At 38.9% G+C, this 19,267-nt stretch overlaps 1 protein-coding gene across 1 annotated transcript in view; it reads left to right on the plus strand.

The window, feature by feature from the left end:
* LOC111869153 (protein unc-80 homolog) overlaps positions 1 to 19,267 on the plus strand; it is a gene marked incomplete in the record, with an annotated part of 381,072 nt that overhangs the window by 108,508 nt on the left and 253,297 nt on the right. The window contains 1 exon segment of the mRNA XM_033753297.1: positions 17,085 to 17,223. Coding sequence (XP_033609188.1) covers positions 17,085 to 17,223 — 139 coding nt within the window.

The following is a 19,267-nucleotide window of genomic DNA, read 5'->3' on the forward strand; positions in this document are numbered from 1 at the left end:
ATAAAAATACTATAATCAATTTTATGGGGTACGCAGTAGTTGGTTGAGAGGCTATGCTACAAGCCGGAAGGTCGTGGGTTCAAGTCCCGATGAGGTCATTGGATTTTTTCAGGTGACCTAATCCTTCCAGCCGCACTAGGCCCTGATGTTTACTCAGCCTCTAACAGAAATGAGTACCAGGAATTAATTAAATAATTTTCCTGGGGAGTAAAGCGTGGCCGGCGCCTAAGGCTGACAACCTTACTGCCATCTTTGAGCCGATTGTCTAGATAATGTGGGACCCTCAACGTCTCACAACCCTATGGGCCTTCATGGTCTGGTACAGGGATAGCTTTACTTACTTTTTTTTTTACTTATAATCAATTTTATACGTGCACAAAGACTCTCATGGCTTGACCATGTAGAGCGAATGCCAACCAGCAGATCAGTTAAAAGCCTTTACTAATGGAAACCATTAAGTACAGGAAGGGGCACAGAAACTTTCTTTTTGTGAAGACCATTGTGAAGGGAGGGGAGGTCACAGAAAAGTGGGGATAGGTTCAGTAAACACAGCAGTCGCAGAAGTTTCTGTCTAATACCCCTCAGTAGGAAACATGAGGTGGATGAGTGAGCAGCGTGTGTTTGCTGTCGAAGCCTATTTTTTGAACAACCATTCCTATGTGGCGGTGCAGCGTGCATTCCGTACTCACTTTGGAATTAAGCCCAGAGGTCCGGTTCCTGACCGGAAATAGATTGTTTTGTGGGTAGAGATCTTTAGGACAACTGGGAGTGTGGTGAAAAAAATCATCAGGACGACAATGGACCGTTATGACACCAGAAAATGTGGAGGCAGTTTGACAGTCAATTTTGAGATCTCCAAGATGCAGCGCTCGCAAACATGCAGTCGCCCTAGACATATCCAATCGTTCAGTGCACCGAATTCTTCATGAACATCATCATTTCCATCCCTATAAGATGGTTGTTGTGCAAGAATTGTCACCTTGTGATTTCCAGAACCAAATAATGGCGTGCGAAACGTTATTTGAAACTGTACCCCCTCATGCACTTGTTTTCTTTAGTGATGAGGCACATTTTCACCTATCCGGATATGTTAACAAGCAGAATTTGCACTATTGGAGTGGTAACAATCCCAGAGAGCTCCATGAGAGGCCACTTCACAGTAATAATGTGACAGTATGGTGTGCGTTGTTGAGAGTTGGAGTTATTGGCCCTTATTTTTTTGAAGAAGACAATCATGCAGTTACTGTCAATTCACAGCGGTATGTGGACATGATTAAAAACTTTTTTGAAGCAGCTCTTGAAGAAATGCATCTAGGAAATATCTGATTCCAACAGGATGGTGCCATGGCCCACACCGCCCTAGCTTCGATGACAGTTTTGAGGACAAAGTTCCCCAGATGGCTCATCTCGCTTCAAGGTGATATCCCGTGGGCAGCACACTCACCTGATCTAATGCCCTGTGATTTTTTTGAGGATACCTCAAGGCAGAGGTTGTTAAACATCACCCCACAAACCTGCTTCAGCTGAAGAATGTTATTCGGCAGGAAGTAGTCCAAATTCCGGTGCACATGTTGGAACGTGCAGAGGGGAACTTCAGAAAACGGTTGCATCAGTGCATAGAGAACGGTGGCCGCCACCTTCAAGATATTTTGTTTAAAACTACATGATTTAAAACTTTAAAGTATGTTCTTTCATTAGCTAAACATAAATTTTGTCTATCAGCAATAATTTTTCTTTTATTCGCCTTCAAAAAAAGGAAGTTTTTGCGCCCCACCCTGTACAAGACCTGTGGGCAGATCGAAAATAGGATGGTAGGATGATGATTAGCTGACATTAAGAATATGATGATACCAAATTGGAAGATAACAGTCCAGGACAGGACCAAGTGGAAAAATGTGCTTGAGAAGACCAAAACTCTATGTGAGTTGTAGCGTCAAACTAGAAGAACATCTGAGATTTGGATTCTCATTGTAGTGAATATTAAGGCCGTGGACCTCAAGGATGTGACACATGTGGTCTGAAAGATGGTTACCGGTGTTTGTAGGAACCTGCTGCTTCCCTCTTCAGGGTATGAAATGCATAATTCTATTTTTATTTAATGGCTCAAGTGACATGTTGGTTTTATAAGGCGGCAAACTATTCACAGATTTTTGGGTTTTAGGGCTTACTGAGAATACCATTCTGGCACTAATGAAGTTGATATTTGTCTTATCAGATTGTATGAAGAGTAAGTGTGAAGCAAAATATTGTGTGAAGGCAGTGGGTGTCTTAAGAGTTTAACATGGACTCTATTTGTAACATTAATTATGTTGCTGGCAAATATCATAAGATAGACTGATATTTTATGGGGTTGTGTCTCTCTGGGGTTAGTTTTACCAGCACGTGAAAAACGATTGTGGCAAAATTCAGTATGAATTTCTGCTTCAGAATTATGTTCATAAAGATAAGATGATATATGAGATATTGCAGTTAGCAACTCCAGGAGTTACTACTTTTATATAGCATGATATAATACTTTCTGATAAAATTGATTAACTGACTGTAGTTATTACCATGTAAACCTTTTTGATATTCTTTTCTGCCCAACAGTTTCATTAATTTGTGTGGTTACCATAAAGCTTCAGAAATTTCTTATTTATTTATGCAGAGTATGAGGGGGAATTAGATTTATGCATGTTGCAGAAGATAAAAAATAATATCCTCTTAGTTAATATATGTCTCAAGGGTTTTTAGTGGTGTCGTTCATTCCTTACAAGATACAGTATCTACAGTACCATGTACTAGTATAATAATTTTTAATTTGCATTGACAACTAATAATACTTATCCATTCATTTATTCCTTTTGTTTGGTTTGTAACGTGTCCCTTGGTAGCACTCCCAATGCTGTAGAGGGTTATTCTGGTGTTGGGGTTTGTACTTTTCTTCTTCCAAGCTTGCAGGATGGGGGTTTCTTTCCCTTGAAGTTCGCCTTCACATTAGTTCTCAAGTCACTTCTGCTCATTGTAAGACACTCCTTTGCCAGGCCACTCAGCTTTCACCTGTATTATAAGGGTTATTTGCAGCCAGTAGTAATTGTAGCAAAACATCCCTGTAGATTTGTGTCCAGGCTTCTTTCCCTATGGAAATGAAGACTTTACACCCCATTTTTTCTCTTTCCTTTCATGTCTTCTGTGTAGAGCCTTCATATGGTTCCTCTTCAGCTCATATTCTGTGTGGGGACACTGCTGTTCTCTTCCCATGATCCATTCACTTTTTCGTGTTTTTATTAGTCTTAAGTTTCACCTGAGCTAAGGAAGGCTCTTTGTCTCCTTCTTACTTCTGGGAGTGAATCTCACTCGTCCTCACTCCTGTACGCACATTGACCAGTCAGTATGAAAGACGTCATTTGTCAAGAATTGAAATATGTCTCATTATTGATGGCAAATTAGAAATCACGGATTTAAAAATATGAGTTTTCAAGCCACTTCAGAGGAGTACCATGATTTACCATATGTTATACTGTTGTCTCTTATTGCTTAGGCTGGGTGCAAACTGGATGCATCTTCTTGCATCTCTGTTAAAAAAACATTTGTTTTTAGTGAATCATTGATCTTGATGTCATTAACATATATTTTAAGTGATAAATGTTTGATTGTGGTTGACTGGAGTAAAGAAAGCTATTCAACTTAAATGAACGCCATGGTGTCCTAGAAAAGAACTGATTCTTGTGCTTAAGGGCTGGTTTCATTGTACTGCCACCAGGATAGCTCTCTGCTTCATTGTGGCATACAGTCCCCTTACCCCAAAAGATGGTGTCTCAGAAAGAGCGTTTGATAATTCCAGTGGGGTGGAGCAGAACAGCAGTGCCTGAACTGAGTTGATGATGGTGAACAAACAAAATTTTAGACATTAAATAAATAAATTATTAACAATTAGTTTTGCTCACATGTACTTTGGACTTTGGTGACTTTACACAATTAATGACCTCTCTGACATTGAGGTGGGATAGCTCAGATGATACATTTATTGGAAGGATTGTTTCCCAATGCTACCACATTCAGATTAGGTCTGAGGCCCATCTTGTGTTGTATCCAAAGGGTGGTCAGTAGTAGCTGGAGCCTGCAACTGACAACTGCTGAAGCTATGTGTACTTGGAGCTTTACCTTGACACCCCAGAAGCTCCTAATGGAGTGATGCTTAGGCACTGAGACAAGTTTCTCTTTCTATTGTACCTTATTATGGTTATATGTAAAATGGACTACTGGTCCTGGCTTGCAACAGTTTTTGTCACAGCTCTGCAATTATAATTTAAAATTCATTGTGTAGAGTGATTGATAATATGTTTTTTACCCCCAACTGGACTAAATTTTCATATTTTATTTTGTTTCTGGAAGGTCTGTATGGAATTAGTCTCATCACTTCTAAATCCAAAATGTCTCTCAAGTTCACCCAACGTGCCAGGAAGGTGGCTTACAGTATTCAGCTCTGTCTAGTACTGCGGTCAAAAGATGCTTGGAAATGTACTTTTTTGCCCTCTGAATATCTTAATGCTTAAGCATAAATCTGTTTGTTTCAGGTTCACTGTTGCCCTTCTGTGAATGAAATTATACCTGTAAAGAACTCAAAATAGAAAGTGTAAATTTGAAATGGATGCATGTTTCTTTTTCTTTTGTAATATCATGCAAGTGAAGGAGCAAGACCTTCCATTTTTAGAAAGATGGAACAACCTAAGTTCACAGTCTTCTGGGATGTCACAGCGTATAGTTTCCTGTATATAGATACTGGTGTTTGGAGAAATCTGCTGTCTCTAACCTCTACCATGAAGAAGGAGGCAGCAGGTTTCTCAAAATTTCATTACCTACCTCCCAAAACTACATGTTTTCACATCTAAGAAGACTGTGATTTTGACATTCACTGGATTGAGGACCTCACTTGGAACAATATAAGATTGCTTGCACTTGTGTGTGTGGTGTTCATAAAGTGATTCAGTACACTTGAAGTAAATATGAAATAATTTAAATAACTTATGTAAGTATTTATAAAATATTTGTATAGAAAAGTTTAGGTTTATTTATAAAATGAGATTTCGATCAATTGGTGTACATTCATATTAAAATATTAATACACATTAAAGTGAAATACTATATGACAGTGGTTTGTGATTGAGGTTATTTCTGTCAAATGAACCAAACAGAATATGTTTCTCCCACCCCTCACCTGAGGATGGAAACAGTTGCAATTTCCAAAATGCTATGTTCATTTATTCTTTTAGAATACCGGATGATATACAAAGTCAAAGAACCCAATAATCCTGAGTGGTGGTCTTGCTTATAAATGACTCCTCAGAGTGATGGGAATCATGTTGCATAGAAATCATGTAGAATGTACAGTTCATGTGATAGTCAGTGTAACTGCACAGAAAATTTTGAAAAGGAGCACTGGAAACCTAAGAGAAACTGAGAATGGATTTTATGTGCTATAATTACCAAAATACAGAATTTACAATTGAGCAGAGTAGTACAAATATTCATGCTGTAAATACAGATTACAATATACCATAACGTTTGCAAGTGTATAATTTTTAATTTTGAGAACCGGGATATTTCAGTCAGTATAGTAACTAGGCTATGGGCTGGACCACCGAGGAGTTGGGGTTCGATTCCTAGTAGGGGCAAGAGAGATTTCTCTTCTCCATAATGTCCAGACCAGCTATAGGGTACCAGGGGCTGTTTCTCCAGGAGTCAAGTGGCAGGGGCGTGTGGCTGATCTCTCACCTGTATGTAGTGCCAAGGTTAAGAATGGTGGGGATATACCTCCATTCCCTCATACCTCTTTATGGCGTGATGCTTAATTAATTAAGCCCAAGGATAACGTTAAATTTTACCTTTAATTTTTATATATTAGAACATAAAGAACTTCTGCACATATTTCTTATTTACATTTCTTTTTTGTAAGTCATATTTCATTATCATATCTCTTACAATTTGTGAAATTAGGAACAGAGGTTTGAATTATTTTCACACAGTCACAAATATGTAACTGCTTAGTGTTTGATTATTAGTTAAATAATATTTAATCACCTCATTAATATCATTCCATTCAGTTCACTACATGAGATGAAAGCTGTATAGTTGTTCTTTACTATTCTTTCACTGCATGAGTACTAGTGGCATAGCTGTAGAATATGCAGGATTACAATTTTATAAAATTATACCAAAAATTAGATTTACTTTGGTGTGTACTCCTTTTCTAACCCACATATTTTCCTCTTAAGGTATACTTAGTCTTTCTTCCAAATGAGTGTATGTAAACCTCTAAATGTTGCTACATAGTGTGTTTTTATATCTGTCTACCTTTGTGAAACTTCACTTGATGTGACAACTTACTCAAACCTCATCTATTGTTCGCTATACGTACTGTGTCTTATTTGTCTTTCTCTCTCTTGCCTCAATCGACTCTATCAGCTGTTTGCTAGATGAATTGACTGGTGGTGGTGGTGGTGGTGGTGTTGGTGGTGGTGATGGTTGTGGTGGTGGTGGTGGGTAAGTGTAGTTCTCTTCAGAATCTTAAATACAGCAAACCTTTTATGGTCATACGAAGCATTATTTACATTTCACTGTTGTTTCAAATCATGTGTTAATCTTATTTGTTCATTAAAAGTCATGGTCATTCTTCTCTGTGGCATAACATATAGTATAAAACATATGAAATCATATCCTGCCTAATGGTATGCATTTATATTTTGCATCTCTTGCAGTCATCCTTTTAGTTGGTTTTCATATGCTGAGCAGGTGCCAGAAGGCTGATAAATATTTGCTGTACCTAATTTTTTTTTCAGCACACTGTATATAAAAACAAAACTCTGAGACCGATGTAGATAACAGGTGGTATATAAAATATAGAATGAACAAGAGATGTAGTTGGAAGTTGCCTAAGAAACCTACATTCACTTACATATATTTCAGCCAATATAACATTCAGATGATTTCAGTAAACAGGATATGAAATTAAAATATCTAGTTAATTTCTAAATAGGGAACTGAGTTCTATAAATAGCATGATAGTAGATTAATGTCTGTCATTAAAAATTGTGTTTCTTTATAGTATTCATTCTATTTCACTCAAAACTGTACTTCATATGTTTCTAACCTATTAGATTATGTGAATGTAAACATCAAAGAGCAAGTGGAAATGGGGATAATGCTTGTACTGTAGAAAAATGTACATTTTTATGCCTCCAATTTCACATCTGTAATGAACTGAGATTCAGGTATTATATAAGAGAAAAATACCGATTTATTGAATGGAAACAGCACTCATCTTTAAGATGGACTCCAAACTTTTTATGATATACATTTATACTGTAGTCAGTAACTGCTGAATGACAATTTTTTTCTTAAATTTGTATCAGAAGTGGGAGTGATTTGTACCTTTGTGCTGAAGAAAATGCATGCAGAAGAACACAGTTAAATATTTATAAGAAGATCATTCTTAACTTGTACATCACTCTTCTCTACTATGCTTTGACTGGAAATTTACTGCCTAAGGTGTAATATGTACCACATGTCAATAACTCTCCACCTTAATGTTGTTTCATCTTTATATATATTTGTTGAACCAAACAGAAGATATACTTTCATATAGAAGGGTACAACATACTGTGACACGGTGGCTAGAAAGCCCGAATAGTGGAGGTAGGAGAGGCAGTCGTTGTTAGGCAACGGTGCAGTAAGCTCATTTCGATGGCAACAAATGAACACGCAAGAATATAGGAACTGTTGGACGTGGTGTTTTCTATGCAGTCGAAGCATATTCAGAAAGCCCCTCTCATCAGAGAGGCGAGGTCTCCCATGTGGAGGCGGCATTGAAAACTTCCTCCATAGCCCTGGAAGTTGTAGGACATGATGAAAAGGGAGGTCTCGAATCTGAGACAGTAAAATATGGTCGCAAGACCCATGGGACTCGGGCCCGAGAATGACTGCATTGGTGAGTGCCAGCAGCAATTGTAAACGACAGACCCGACCTCTCTTCAGAGAGAGCACCCCGCATCAACAAACCCGCAACTGTCTGACAGTAATAAAAATCTGGCCCTAAGCCCCGGATAGGTGCTTTGTTCCAAGATAGACTGGCTGACTTACCTTAGGTCATAACATAAGATTCAGACTCAAACTTGTCAGAGATTCCTCCCATATGGAGTTGCGGTCGAATACCTCCACTGTAGCCATGCGAATCGTGGGAGGTGACGAAAAGGGAAGTCCTGAATCTGAGAGTGTAAAATATGGTCACAAGTCTCATGGGAATCGGCCTTGAGAATAACTGTGCTGTCGAGGGCCAGCAGCAGTTTTAAACAGCAGACCTGTCCTCTCATCAGAAAGAGCATCCCACATTGAAAAACACACAACTGTCTGACAGTAATAGAATCTGGTTGTAAGCCCAAGATTGGTGCTTTATTCCAAGACAGAGTGGCCGACTGACCGTAGGTCGTAACAAAAGACTCAGACTCAGGGTGCTTTATTCCAAGACAGACTGGCCGACTGACTGTTGGTCGTAACATAAGACTTAGCAATTGTAAGTGACAGATCCATACTCTCCTCAGAGGGGATGTTACATAAGGACTATGACCTCAAGCGTTCAGTTGAAGAAAAAATCTTTGGGCTTGAGTCCGAAGGGGCTTGGCACCAAGAATAACTGATTGAAGCACTGTGATTTTAACATCTCGTCAGAGAGGACGTTGCATAAGGACTATTGCAGCAAGAGTTCAGTTGAAAAAATCTCTTGTCGTGGGTCTCAAAGGGCTTGATGTCAAGACGAACAGATTGACGGTAAGCCACAAGTCATAAGGTGACTTTGACTTGGAGCATTCGAGCAAAAACATAACAGACTTAAACTTGGAGATGGTCAAGCTTACAACCGTTTAAGTGGCTAAGTTGCCATTTTAGCATAAGATATGTAAGCATGATCTGCTTTGCAAAGCATGCACTGACAGGGGACTTGTATATAGTTCAAAAGGAAGAAAAGGCATAGGGACCGAAACCGGTGAAATATGAAGAACTCGACACGGGAAAATTGTGGACCCCAGAAGAAATTAGCTATTGTCTGCAGAGGAACGAGCAGCCGTGCAAAAGTGGCACAGAAAACACAAAGTGACCAGAAGGTGTCCCACCGTGCAGCAGTGGCACGACACAGGGGAGATGCCTTCAAGAAGGGAACTACCCAGGAAACCTTCAGATGCCAGAAAAAGGAATTGCCCATCGACAATTGTCCATACAGTCTCTGCAAGCAGCCTTATAACGAGTCTCAAACATTGCGAGGTGCCCGTAGCAGCATAGAGAAACCAGCAGTGGGCACTGTTGTGCCACCGTCTCATACCACCAAGTGGCGGGAAAACCAGGAGGAACGACGATGTCAGCAAGTGCAGAACACACTTCAAGTGCTCTTACGTCGACATGAGGAAATTCTGAAGAAAGACATGATCAAGGATTGGACCTTGTGGAGGAGTTGACCCCCTCCAAAATGAAAAAGAAGCAGTGTATAGAGGAGGAGCCGGTAAACTAGAAGCACCGGCCTCCGCAGAGAGAGTGAATGAGCAAGAGAGAAGGTCAAGGATGAATGTGATACAACTGGATCTTCTCGCACGTTAGCAGGAAACCACTCGAGATGAGCTTGTCTTAAGAGGGGAGCGGATGTAATGGATAGAGAATAGTCGCGGCAAGAGGAGTAGCCGGACAAGAAAGAAGAAGACGTTGCAAGAACAGCCTGCAAATAAAAGGAACGGGGATGTACCGTTAGGGTATTTGGGATGAACAGCCTTAAGGAGGGAGCCGTGTGACGTATTTGCGCTATGCAGGATGCCCCCTCCCCTGCCAGCGGTGGCATAACAGCGCTGCCGCTACTATGGTGACTGGCCAGTCAACACGCTGCCCCCCTCCCCCGCGGTGACGTAGTTGGGGAGAACGTGGTTGCTATGCAGCAATAAACAACTCTCAGCAGCGTTGCCCACCAACACCTGTAAACACGGCGACTAGCAACAAGGAAGCGAGGCGTTTTCCCGTTCTCTGGCTGAGGGTTTATAAGAGAACCACACTGCCTAAGGAGACAGTTAAAATGTAGCAGCCACCGAAGACAGTTAGAATGTAGCTGCCACTGAAGACAGTTAAAATGAAGCAGTCCCCCGAAGACAGTTGAAATATAGCAGCAGTCGCGGGAAGAAGAACCGAACACGTGGTTAGAAGATTTGATGTGATAAATTGTGATACTGCAGATGGCAGTAGTAATTGTGAGATTGTAAGAACGACTGTGCAATAAATTCGCTATATCAAATATGGCGTGAAAATTATTTGTCACGTTATACACCCAACACGTGACAATATCCTGTATAAGTATTATTCATGGCAGTAAAGTGACAGAGTATGGTGTCCATATAGTACAAATACCTTTACCTGGATACTGCATCAGTGCAGGTACACACATGCAAAATTACGGTGCAACAAATATGGCATCTACTCAGAAAGGGAAACACTTCCTCATGACGAAGAGACCCCATTTTGGTTTTGGAACTAACATAAATTAGGCCATGTGGTCCAGTGGGGCCCAAAACCAAGAATGACTGTGCTGGCGAGGACTAGCAGCAATTTACTGAACTGGATTGGACTGGACTGGACAGCAACCGAGTCAGTCTCGAGTAGCACTGTCAGCAGTGACTATCTAGTCACGACTAGTGAACAGACTGAAGACTTAATGTGTGATGTAGTTGTAGTGATCTATAGTGTGTAAGTCAGTGAGGCTGTCATAGTTATTTGTAGTTACGAATTATAAATGTTCAGTAAATCCAATTATCAGTCATACATAATCACTAACACGTGACAACTTGTGCATCGTTGGATTGGAACCCACGTGATGGACAGTGATGGTGGATTTGGAATGTCTGGTAGCCACAGAAATTTCGGGGAAGCCAAGGAGCAAGAGCTAATGAGGCTTCAAATGTTCCTCAAGGATCTGTAAAAGAATGCAAGTGAAATGATAGCACCTCAGACCAGTAGGAGAAGGAGAAAACATACATGAAGTGAGAGAAACAAAACATGAGGGCTGATGAAGTTGATTGTGCAGGTATTCTGTACTCAGGGTTCAGCAAATATTCTGGCACCCATAGTCCCATCTGCTGGGCTCAACCTGATGTCTTTACATGCACAGCCTTGGAGAAGTGCAGTTTTCATTTTCATTCAGAAGATTGAAGTAACATTATGAAGTTGTTAATTTACCTTTTGCAGATGGCATCAGGGAAGACACTTTCCATCTTGATGGAAGCTTTCATAAATTGACTCTGGTGTGGAGTCCACTAACAACTTTGGTGTTATTTGTCAATATCACTGGTGAGTTCACTGTGGGGCTCAATGCCATGCATTCCCATGATGCATCCATGGATTTGAGGTGCTGTGGACAACTGGACGTTGAGGCAGTGCCATTGCGGCTCATCAGGGCGTGACCACGTTCAACTCCCTGTATGAAGGGTAACAGCGGAGTAGCAGTGGCTCAGTGTGATAGACATACCACAGTGCAGTCGGAAGGACTCTTGAAAAAGTGAATAGCCTAGCAAGGACGTGTTCCAGGGTATCCCATCAAGTTGAGTGAAGAACGCCAGTCCAGCTCTCAAGGGAAGTGCATGTAATGATGACTGGAAATTGCTGGTCACAGAAGCGCATTGAGGGAGGCACGCCCACAGAAGGACCATGGCCCTGGAGCCGAGCAGCACCAAGGAGGGAGTAGTTGGGGAAAAGCAGTGTGAGAGCCCACCCACAAGGAATGAAGTCTGGATGCCATTGAGCCCGGAAGTAGAAGCGTCGTGGAGGTGCCTTTAATGAAGGCGATCACAGATGTCATGGATACGTCCCCTTGGAGAAGACTGAATGGCGATACACCTGTACGCTGCTCTGGAAGTGCAGCCTTAAGGAAGGATCAGTGTGATGTGACGGTTTAAATCTGGAAAAGTGGAAGAAAAGTCGGCCCTTGTTAGGCAATGGCGCTGTAAGCATGATTCAGCGGAAATGAATAAAAACGCGACAATATAGGAACTGTAAATTCATTTTTAAATTTACAGTCTCTTAATCATCACTGATGTTGTGTAAATGGTGTGAATTAATTTAAAAAAATTATAGTGATGTAAGATATAAAATACAGTATTTTTTAAATCTGTCTTTATGTTCTTGGTATTACAATATTATTATTATTATTATTAAGAATTGTCTATGCTGTGGATGGTGCAGACCTTCACATTTTTCATTTATGTCCATCATGCTTTGTCCTCTTTGCATGCTCGGTTTCTTTGTACTTCGCAGAAATTTTATAACTTTATTTTAGGGATGTGGTTAATATTTTTCAATATATTTGAATTAATTTACATAAAGAAGATAACTTTTGTGATCCTTGTGTGGCTGTTAATGTAAGGAAGCATTCTGTTTGGGGAGATGATGCTGACAATGTGGAATGTATCAATTATATCTCTACTCATGAACTGCGAACTTCGAGCACAGTGTACAGATGAGATTTCCTTGACACAAGAAGTTTCACAATGAAAGAACTTGAGTAGGAATAAGCCAATAGTATTAAAGTCATATTTTGTTAACCAGACTGTTTTTAATTTAGGAATGGGTATGTATATTTTTCTCTTGGTTTAAGTAATGATGCTGTACCAACCGCATAGTGTCAAGAGTGAAACGACAAAATGATTATTATACATGATGACTTGAAAACAGCACGGTAGGTGACAGTTGTGACATATTGAAATGTACTGTAAAGTACATTTTCGGGGTTTATGTACAGGACACAATGAAAATCTTATGGCCTCACTCAAGATAGTTCGTCTTCTGGCAAAGATCGAACCTGGAACCTCAAAAATGAGAAGGAGGGCTGGTAATATGTAAACAGTGGTTGTTTTAATATAATGTACAACATGCTTAACACACATAAAAATAATTCATGTTACAATCACTGCTGTTTTTAGAAACCATGTGTAATGGTGATAATTTATATTTGATGATGTAAACGTACTACAGAAACAGGATGATAATTTAGACAGTACTTTTCATTCCCTGGAGTCATTTCTCTAACTGATATTTCAACATGTCTGTCTGATGCTTATGGACCTAATGACAGAAAATTTGCATATACTTATATGTTAATGTGATCATGATAAGTTTTCTTTTGCACTTCCTCTTTTCAAGCTTAAGATGTTTTTATTCTTGTGTCAGTAGTGGTGTATCGTTTGCATGTTTCAGAAATTAATTTCCTTCTAGTAGTAAGTATTTGCCTGGTACTCATCACCCATGCTTTTCATCTTTTGAAATATAGGCAGTTAAACATACACAGAATTGATCATGTACCATTATTTACAACAAAAATTGTTTTTAATGTGACATAAAATTTGGGTAGAAATGTAACACTCTGCTGACTCATTTTATTCAACGTATTGCCAGAATGCAAACATAAATTCTTACCCATCTCAGCAGAAATTTTGTGGTTTTTAAACTTGGAACTTAATAAGAACATCTAGTATAAGAGGTTTAATATGAGGTGTATCAGGAAGTTCCTGGACTAGGTAAAAAGATAAGTGCTGGCTTAACTTACTGAAATTTGGTTGCCATCTACTTCAAAATAGTCTCCTCCAGAACGTATATGGTGATCCTATAATTTTTTTCGCGCTTCAAGAGCACCATAGAAGTCATTTTCCTTAATGATGTCGAGTCCCGCTTCTGTTCCCTTTGGATGTCAGACACTGTTTCAAAATGTCGTCCCTTCAGTTTCATTTTCATTTTGGGGAGCAAAGCGAAATCACAGAGGGCTAAGTCTTACGAGTAGGGAGGATGGGGAACAATAACCATGTTGTTATTAGTCACAAACTCTGTGGTTTTCAAGGACATGTGGGCTGGCGTGTTGTCATGATGAAGGAGCAATGCAGTGCATGTTCAAATTTTCCGTTAAGATCTCATGACAAACTCTATAACTGATCTTACTGGTGTCTGCGAGCTCATGGATTGTTCGGTGACAATCTTCGTGGATGAGTTCTCACATTTTTCAACATTTTCTGTCTTTTTGCAGTTGTTTAAAGTTGATACTAACTTTGCTGACAAGCGGCAGTCGCTTGGTCGGTATAGTTCGCTTATGGACTAAAGGCCACAGATTTTTTTTTTTTTTTTTGCTGGTACTTGGTCTCCCTGAACGTTCATCATCTTCAGCTGACACATGACTGCCCCTTGAAATGTGAACGCCATTCAAAAACCTCTGTCTGGCTTAAAGAGTGTTCTTGATGCAAAACTTGATGCAGACACATTGCTCAATTTTGCCAGACAAAATGAAGGACGAAGTTGAAAAGCATTCGCGCGAAAACAGTGCATGTTCACAGCGCGGTGTCACTTGGAAGACTGATGCAATAGGCTTGTGGAAGTGTGACCTTGGCCTCCCCTCTCATCTTCTTACACTGAGACAGTTGCAACAATCACAGTCCAGGAACTTTCTGATACCACCTCGTACCACCTGCTGTCAGTGTTACAGTTACAAAATAAGCCAATGTGATCAGAATTTATGTATAGTTTACTGTTTGCATGGCATGTTGACAGAAGTGAGATCAGTTATTTGTAAGCAAAATTGAAATCCCAGTCATTGGAAAATATATATATATATATACTTTTTTTATCACTTCGTATTTTATCAGCTATAAATATAGTTGTGATGTAATGTTGTTTCACTACTGTGTTGTGTATTTTATACAAATCGTTTTACAGAATAATCTTATGTGGTACTTATGATTCAAATTTTGATATGGCCAGAATGACACTAGTACTCTTACAGTGAGACTGAATCAGATTAGCAACAATCTTCTCAGTGCATATAAACTTTTATTTCAAAGCGCCAAAACCCCGGGGGGGGGGCAGTAGTTATTTTTATATCAGTCAAAATAAAATATTTTTGATTTTAATAAGCCTTTGGAATTTTGTTCGATGCCAACCAGAGAATGGGTTTTTGATATCTGTGTGTCTCCTTTTTTCAACTTTGAATTAGTTGAATCATTTTCAGGAAATCTGGTATATAAGTTTTGCCATTGGCAGCCACCCTCTCACCATTCTTTTAGTTACCTGCAGTCACTAATGACAACATGGCATATGTGCCAGGCGGCAGTGAGCATAGTGCCTAGTTCCCTGCTATGGTGTATGATATAAGTCTCTGAAAATATGTAAATTCGTTAAGTAATTCTTTTGTAAAATGTATTGTAACTGCATGGCGGCAGTGTCAGAATAGTCTTAGCTTTCACTTTGTTGGCTGTAATGAACTAACCTAACTAGGCCTGTGAAATTCTGTATGGCAATCAATCATACATAAAGACAAATAGACATTGTGTTTGAAATAGTGTTTGTGTGTAAACAATTAAAAAAATTGCAATGGCATGAATCTTTGAGGTTATATATGACAAATTTAATGTAAATGGAATGTGTACTTAAGTAGGAAGTTCTTCACAGAAATACTAGTATATCAAAATAACAGCAACAGCAGTAACAACAACAACAACAACAACAACATTAATAAATCTATGAGTCTAGAAGCTACGAAAGGCAAATTTATCCCTGTGATTAACAAATTAAGCACTATGGCATGAAAATGTATGGGAAAGTGGAGGTATAGATCCACGTTTTCTTGACCTCGCCCCTAGTGGGAGGCGAATGGTCAGCTTCACGTCCCGACCGCTTTACCCCAGGGGAAAGGGCCCCTGATACCCATTTCATAATCTGGATGGACCCCAGAGCCAGTCTGGACGCTGTGGAGAAAATTCTTGACCCTACTGGGACTCGAACTCCGACACCTGGGTCATCCAGCCTGTAGTCAGTTGCTATACCAACTGCAACATACCGGACCAGAAATCTATACAGTATAAAAGTAGCTTCGCTTCAAAATCCATTTGTTGCATGAAATCAGAAATGCAGTATATGATATTCGTATCAGAATATTTTGTATGATAGGAATTAGTAGATGTTGCATGGCAGCATCCAAGCCAGAAGACCAACATTGGTACTCTTTATTGTAAGGAGAGTAAATGTGAAGCACAAGAAATGCTTTTTCTGCTATATAAATTTGAAATTTATATATTGTCGTGTCTTGGGTAGATCACGCGACAAATAACTTTATGCCGTTCTGGATCTAGAGAATTTATTGCACATTCGCTCCACTCTTATACAATTCACAGTTATACAATCTTAATCTTATACAATTCACTATCTCAATTGCTGTTCAACTACATCTCGGCGAATCCATTCAACTGTCTCCAGCGGCTGCTAGACTGAAACTGACTTGTTACTCTCTCTCTAGTAACTGGCTCAATACTCACTACTGAATGGTGTTCGCTGCTTCTTATTTGGCCTCGGCCGGACAACACAGAAAACAGTTATATGATTGGTACCACTGTTGCGTGATGCGTGTTTACAGATTTCCTAGCAACACTGTCGATAGTTGTTTACTGCTGTGTAGTAACCGCGGTATCCCTTGTTACGTCACCACAGCAATGGTTGCTTGACACAGTTGCTCCTCTGTTACATCACAGGCGGGGGAGGGGGTGTTTACTGAGCATTGCACACTGTTGGAAGGAAAGGGGGTATGTGACGTCACTCGCGAGACCACAGAGTTCATGTGACCCCCTACTTCCCGTTGCGCTATCCATGCCAAAAGATAAATATCTGAAACATACCTTCATTGCCATTTCATTCTCATGATGCTTGTTGGTGAAACCAGAATTCAGTCCAATGAAAACTTAAGGTCTGTTTTTGTGCATTAACAATGGAAGTGTTGTCAGACTAATTTTGGTTTACTCTGTTTTTCTTATAAAAACACAACTGTGAAATAAAAATAGAATGAGCTTCAAATCATCCCCAAAATGAGTTGCCTGAATATAAACATGACAGTTCACTTTTCTGTCCCTTTATGTTATGTACACTGCAGTATTGCATCTTCAATTAATTATCGTTCATAGAATTTTATAGTGTAATTTGTTGCTATGATATTCTGTTATTTTCATACTATTTAATTGGTTTCATGATGCTTATTTATATTTGTATTTTATGATCAGGTACATAGGAGAGGTGCAGTCTGAGAAGTCAAAACAGAATCGTTCAGTGGTTGGGAATCAACACTACTCTATCCCAAACCCTATCATCACTGTCACTGAACACACTCCAACTCCTTCACCAGATTACATGAAAAGACAGGTAATCTGTTTTACGTAATTATTGTTTAAAATTTTTAAATTCTATCACAGTAGGTCTTAATACTTTCTTAAATTAGGCTTTTGCAATCTCCATGCTGTCTGTGTGTCTGTGAATCCCCCACCCCTATTAACTTTTGAATGCTTGAAATAATATTTATGAAACTTGGTATGTATATCATGGCAACTGAGTCCATTTCAGCATACTTCATAAATCTTTCCCATTGGCCTGAGTGTTTGTACATGTATCCCTATCATTGATAGGCAAACACTCAGTAAAGTGTATCCCTTCTTTCGTTGCCAGACAATCGCTTGGTAAACACACCCCTGTGGCAGTGAATACACACAAAAATAGAAGAAATGTTGAATGCATGTGTCTGTGGGTTTGTGTGTCCCTGCATCGCTGCTAGGTATCAGCTTGGTAAATACGTCCCCGCAACTGTGAAGAATTGTTGGAGACATTGTTTTCAGCGCTGTCCATGTCACATACGAAAGAAAGTCAGCAAATAATTCTTTCCAGAACATCTTGTAATATAATACTGTATTTTAGCATCCTGTTACACCATTTTCTAGACCAAAGAAAACTAGCCAAATTGCAGTGGTTACAGGATCCAAGTGAAATAAATAGGAATAATCTGAGCAATATAAGACACAGAACCAGCAGGCATTTCAGGAATAAAATGAGGGAATATCTGAAAGACAAATTTTCTTAGTTTGCAATGAACAGCAATGACTGGCCCATGTCCAAACTGAGTTCCGCTTTCTATGCAGTTAGGGCTATTAAACCATATATGTTATTAGAATCAATGAGATCAGTATATTTTTCATATTTTCATTGTATTATGACATATGGCCTGATTTTCTGGGGTAATTCACCCCTCGGCATCCATATCTTTAGACTACAGAAGAGGGTAATGAGTCATCACCAATTCTAGAAGTAGAGATTCTTGTAGGGAGTTGTTTAAGAGATTAAAGATTCTGCCCCTTTACTCACAGTACATTTTTCCATTTTGTTGTTTGTGATCAAAAACAAAAACCTATTTTTATCTAATTCTGAGATTCATACAATCAACACAAGACATAGTAATAACCTCCATTATCCCTCGTGTAACTTAACTGTCTTTCAAAAGGGAACATATTTTGGAATTAAAATTTTTAAATAAGCTTCCACTTAATATAAAAGACCAAGTTCATGAGATTAGAAAATTTAGTCTGCTGTTAAAAGATTCCTATTTTTAAATTCATTTTATTCATTGGACGAATATTTTAACTGTGACAGCAATTAAAGTAATGGATGTGTTACGGGTGGTAGTTGATAGCGCTTTATTGTTATAGATGACAGTTTTTGTTCATGTTGTATATTGTTAATATTTTTGACTGATATGACATTACACAATTGTGATGCAGTATGTGATGTTTACTCATGTTGACTATTTCTATATCTAGGGCCCGGATTTTTATGACCTAAAAACTATAAATATATGCATGCACTTATGACCCAAAATTATGTCAAGTATGACCTAAAAAGTGTAAAATATGACCTTAAATATTAAATGGGACATAAAATTTCACAATTTTAATTAAAACTTTTACTAGATTTTAAGAATAAAGATGATGAATATATTGTAACGTGATAGTAGGTCCTACTTACCAAATTAGCCCTATTATGTCTCTGAAGGAAATAAAACTGATGGAATTTCGACATTTCGTACTGGATTAAACCATTCATTGTTTTCTTTTTAATTATGATATTTGCGTTCATATTTTAGACAAACACTGGTGCACATGGTATGAACACTAACTTAACTCTGTTATCTAAAAACACCATTTAAAAGAACACAAGCTATTCACGTCTCAATTTTCACTGAGTTATTCACGTCTCAATTTTCACTGTTACAATTGCAATTTATAACTACATGCATTTTCAAATTTTCAAATTTGAAAGATCGCCGATTATCACTAAGGATAGTTTTGTATTTGGAAAAACTTCGTTCCACATCACATGATGTGACAGGAGCATATTTGAAGAATGTCAAGTCGTTTGGTGA

Source organism: Cryptotermes secundus, unplaced genomic scaffold, assembly GCF_002891405.2.
Source record: "Cryptotermes secundus unplaced genomic scaffold, Csec_1.0 scaffold821, whole genome shotgun sequence".
Classification (NCBI taxonomy): Eukaryota; Metazoa; Arthropoda; class Insecta; order Blattodea; family Kalotermitidae; genus Cryptotermes; species Cryptotermes secundus.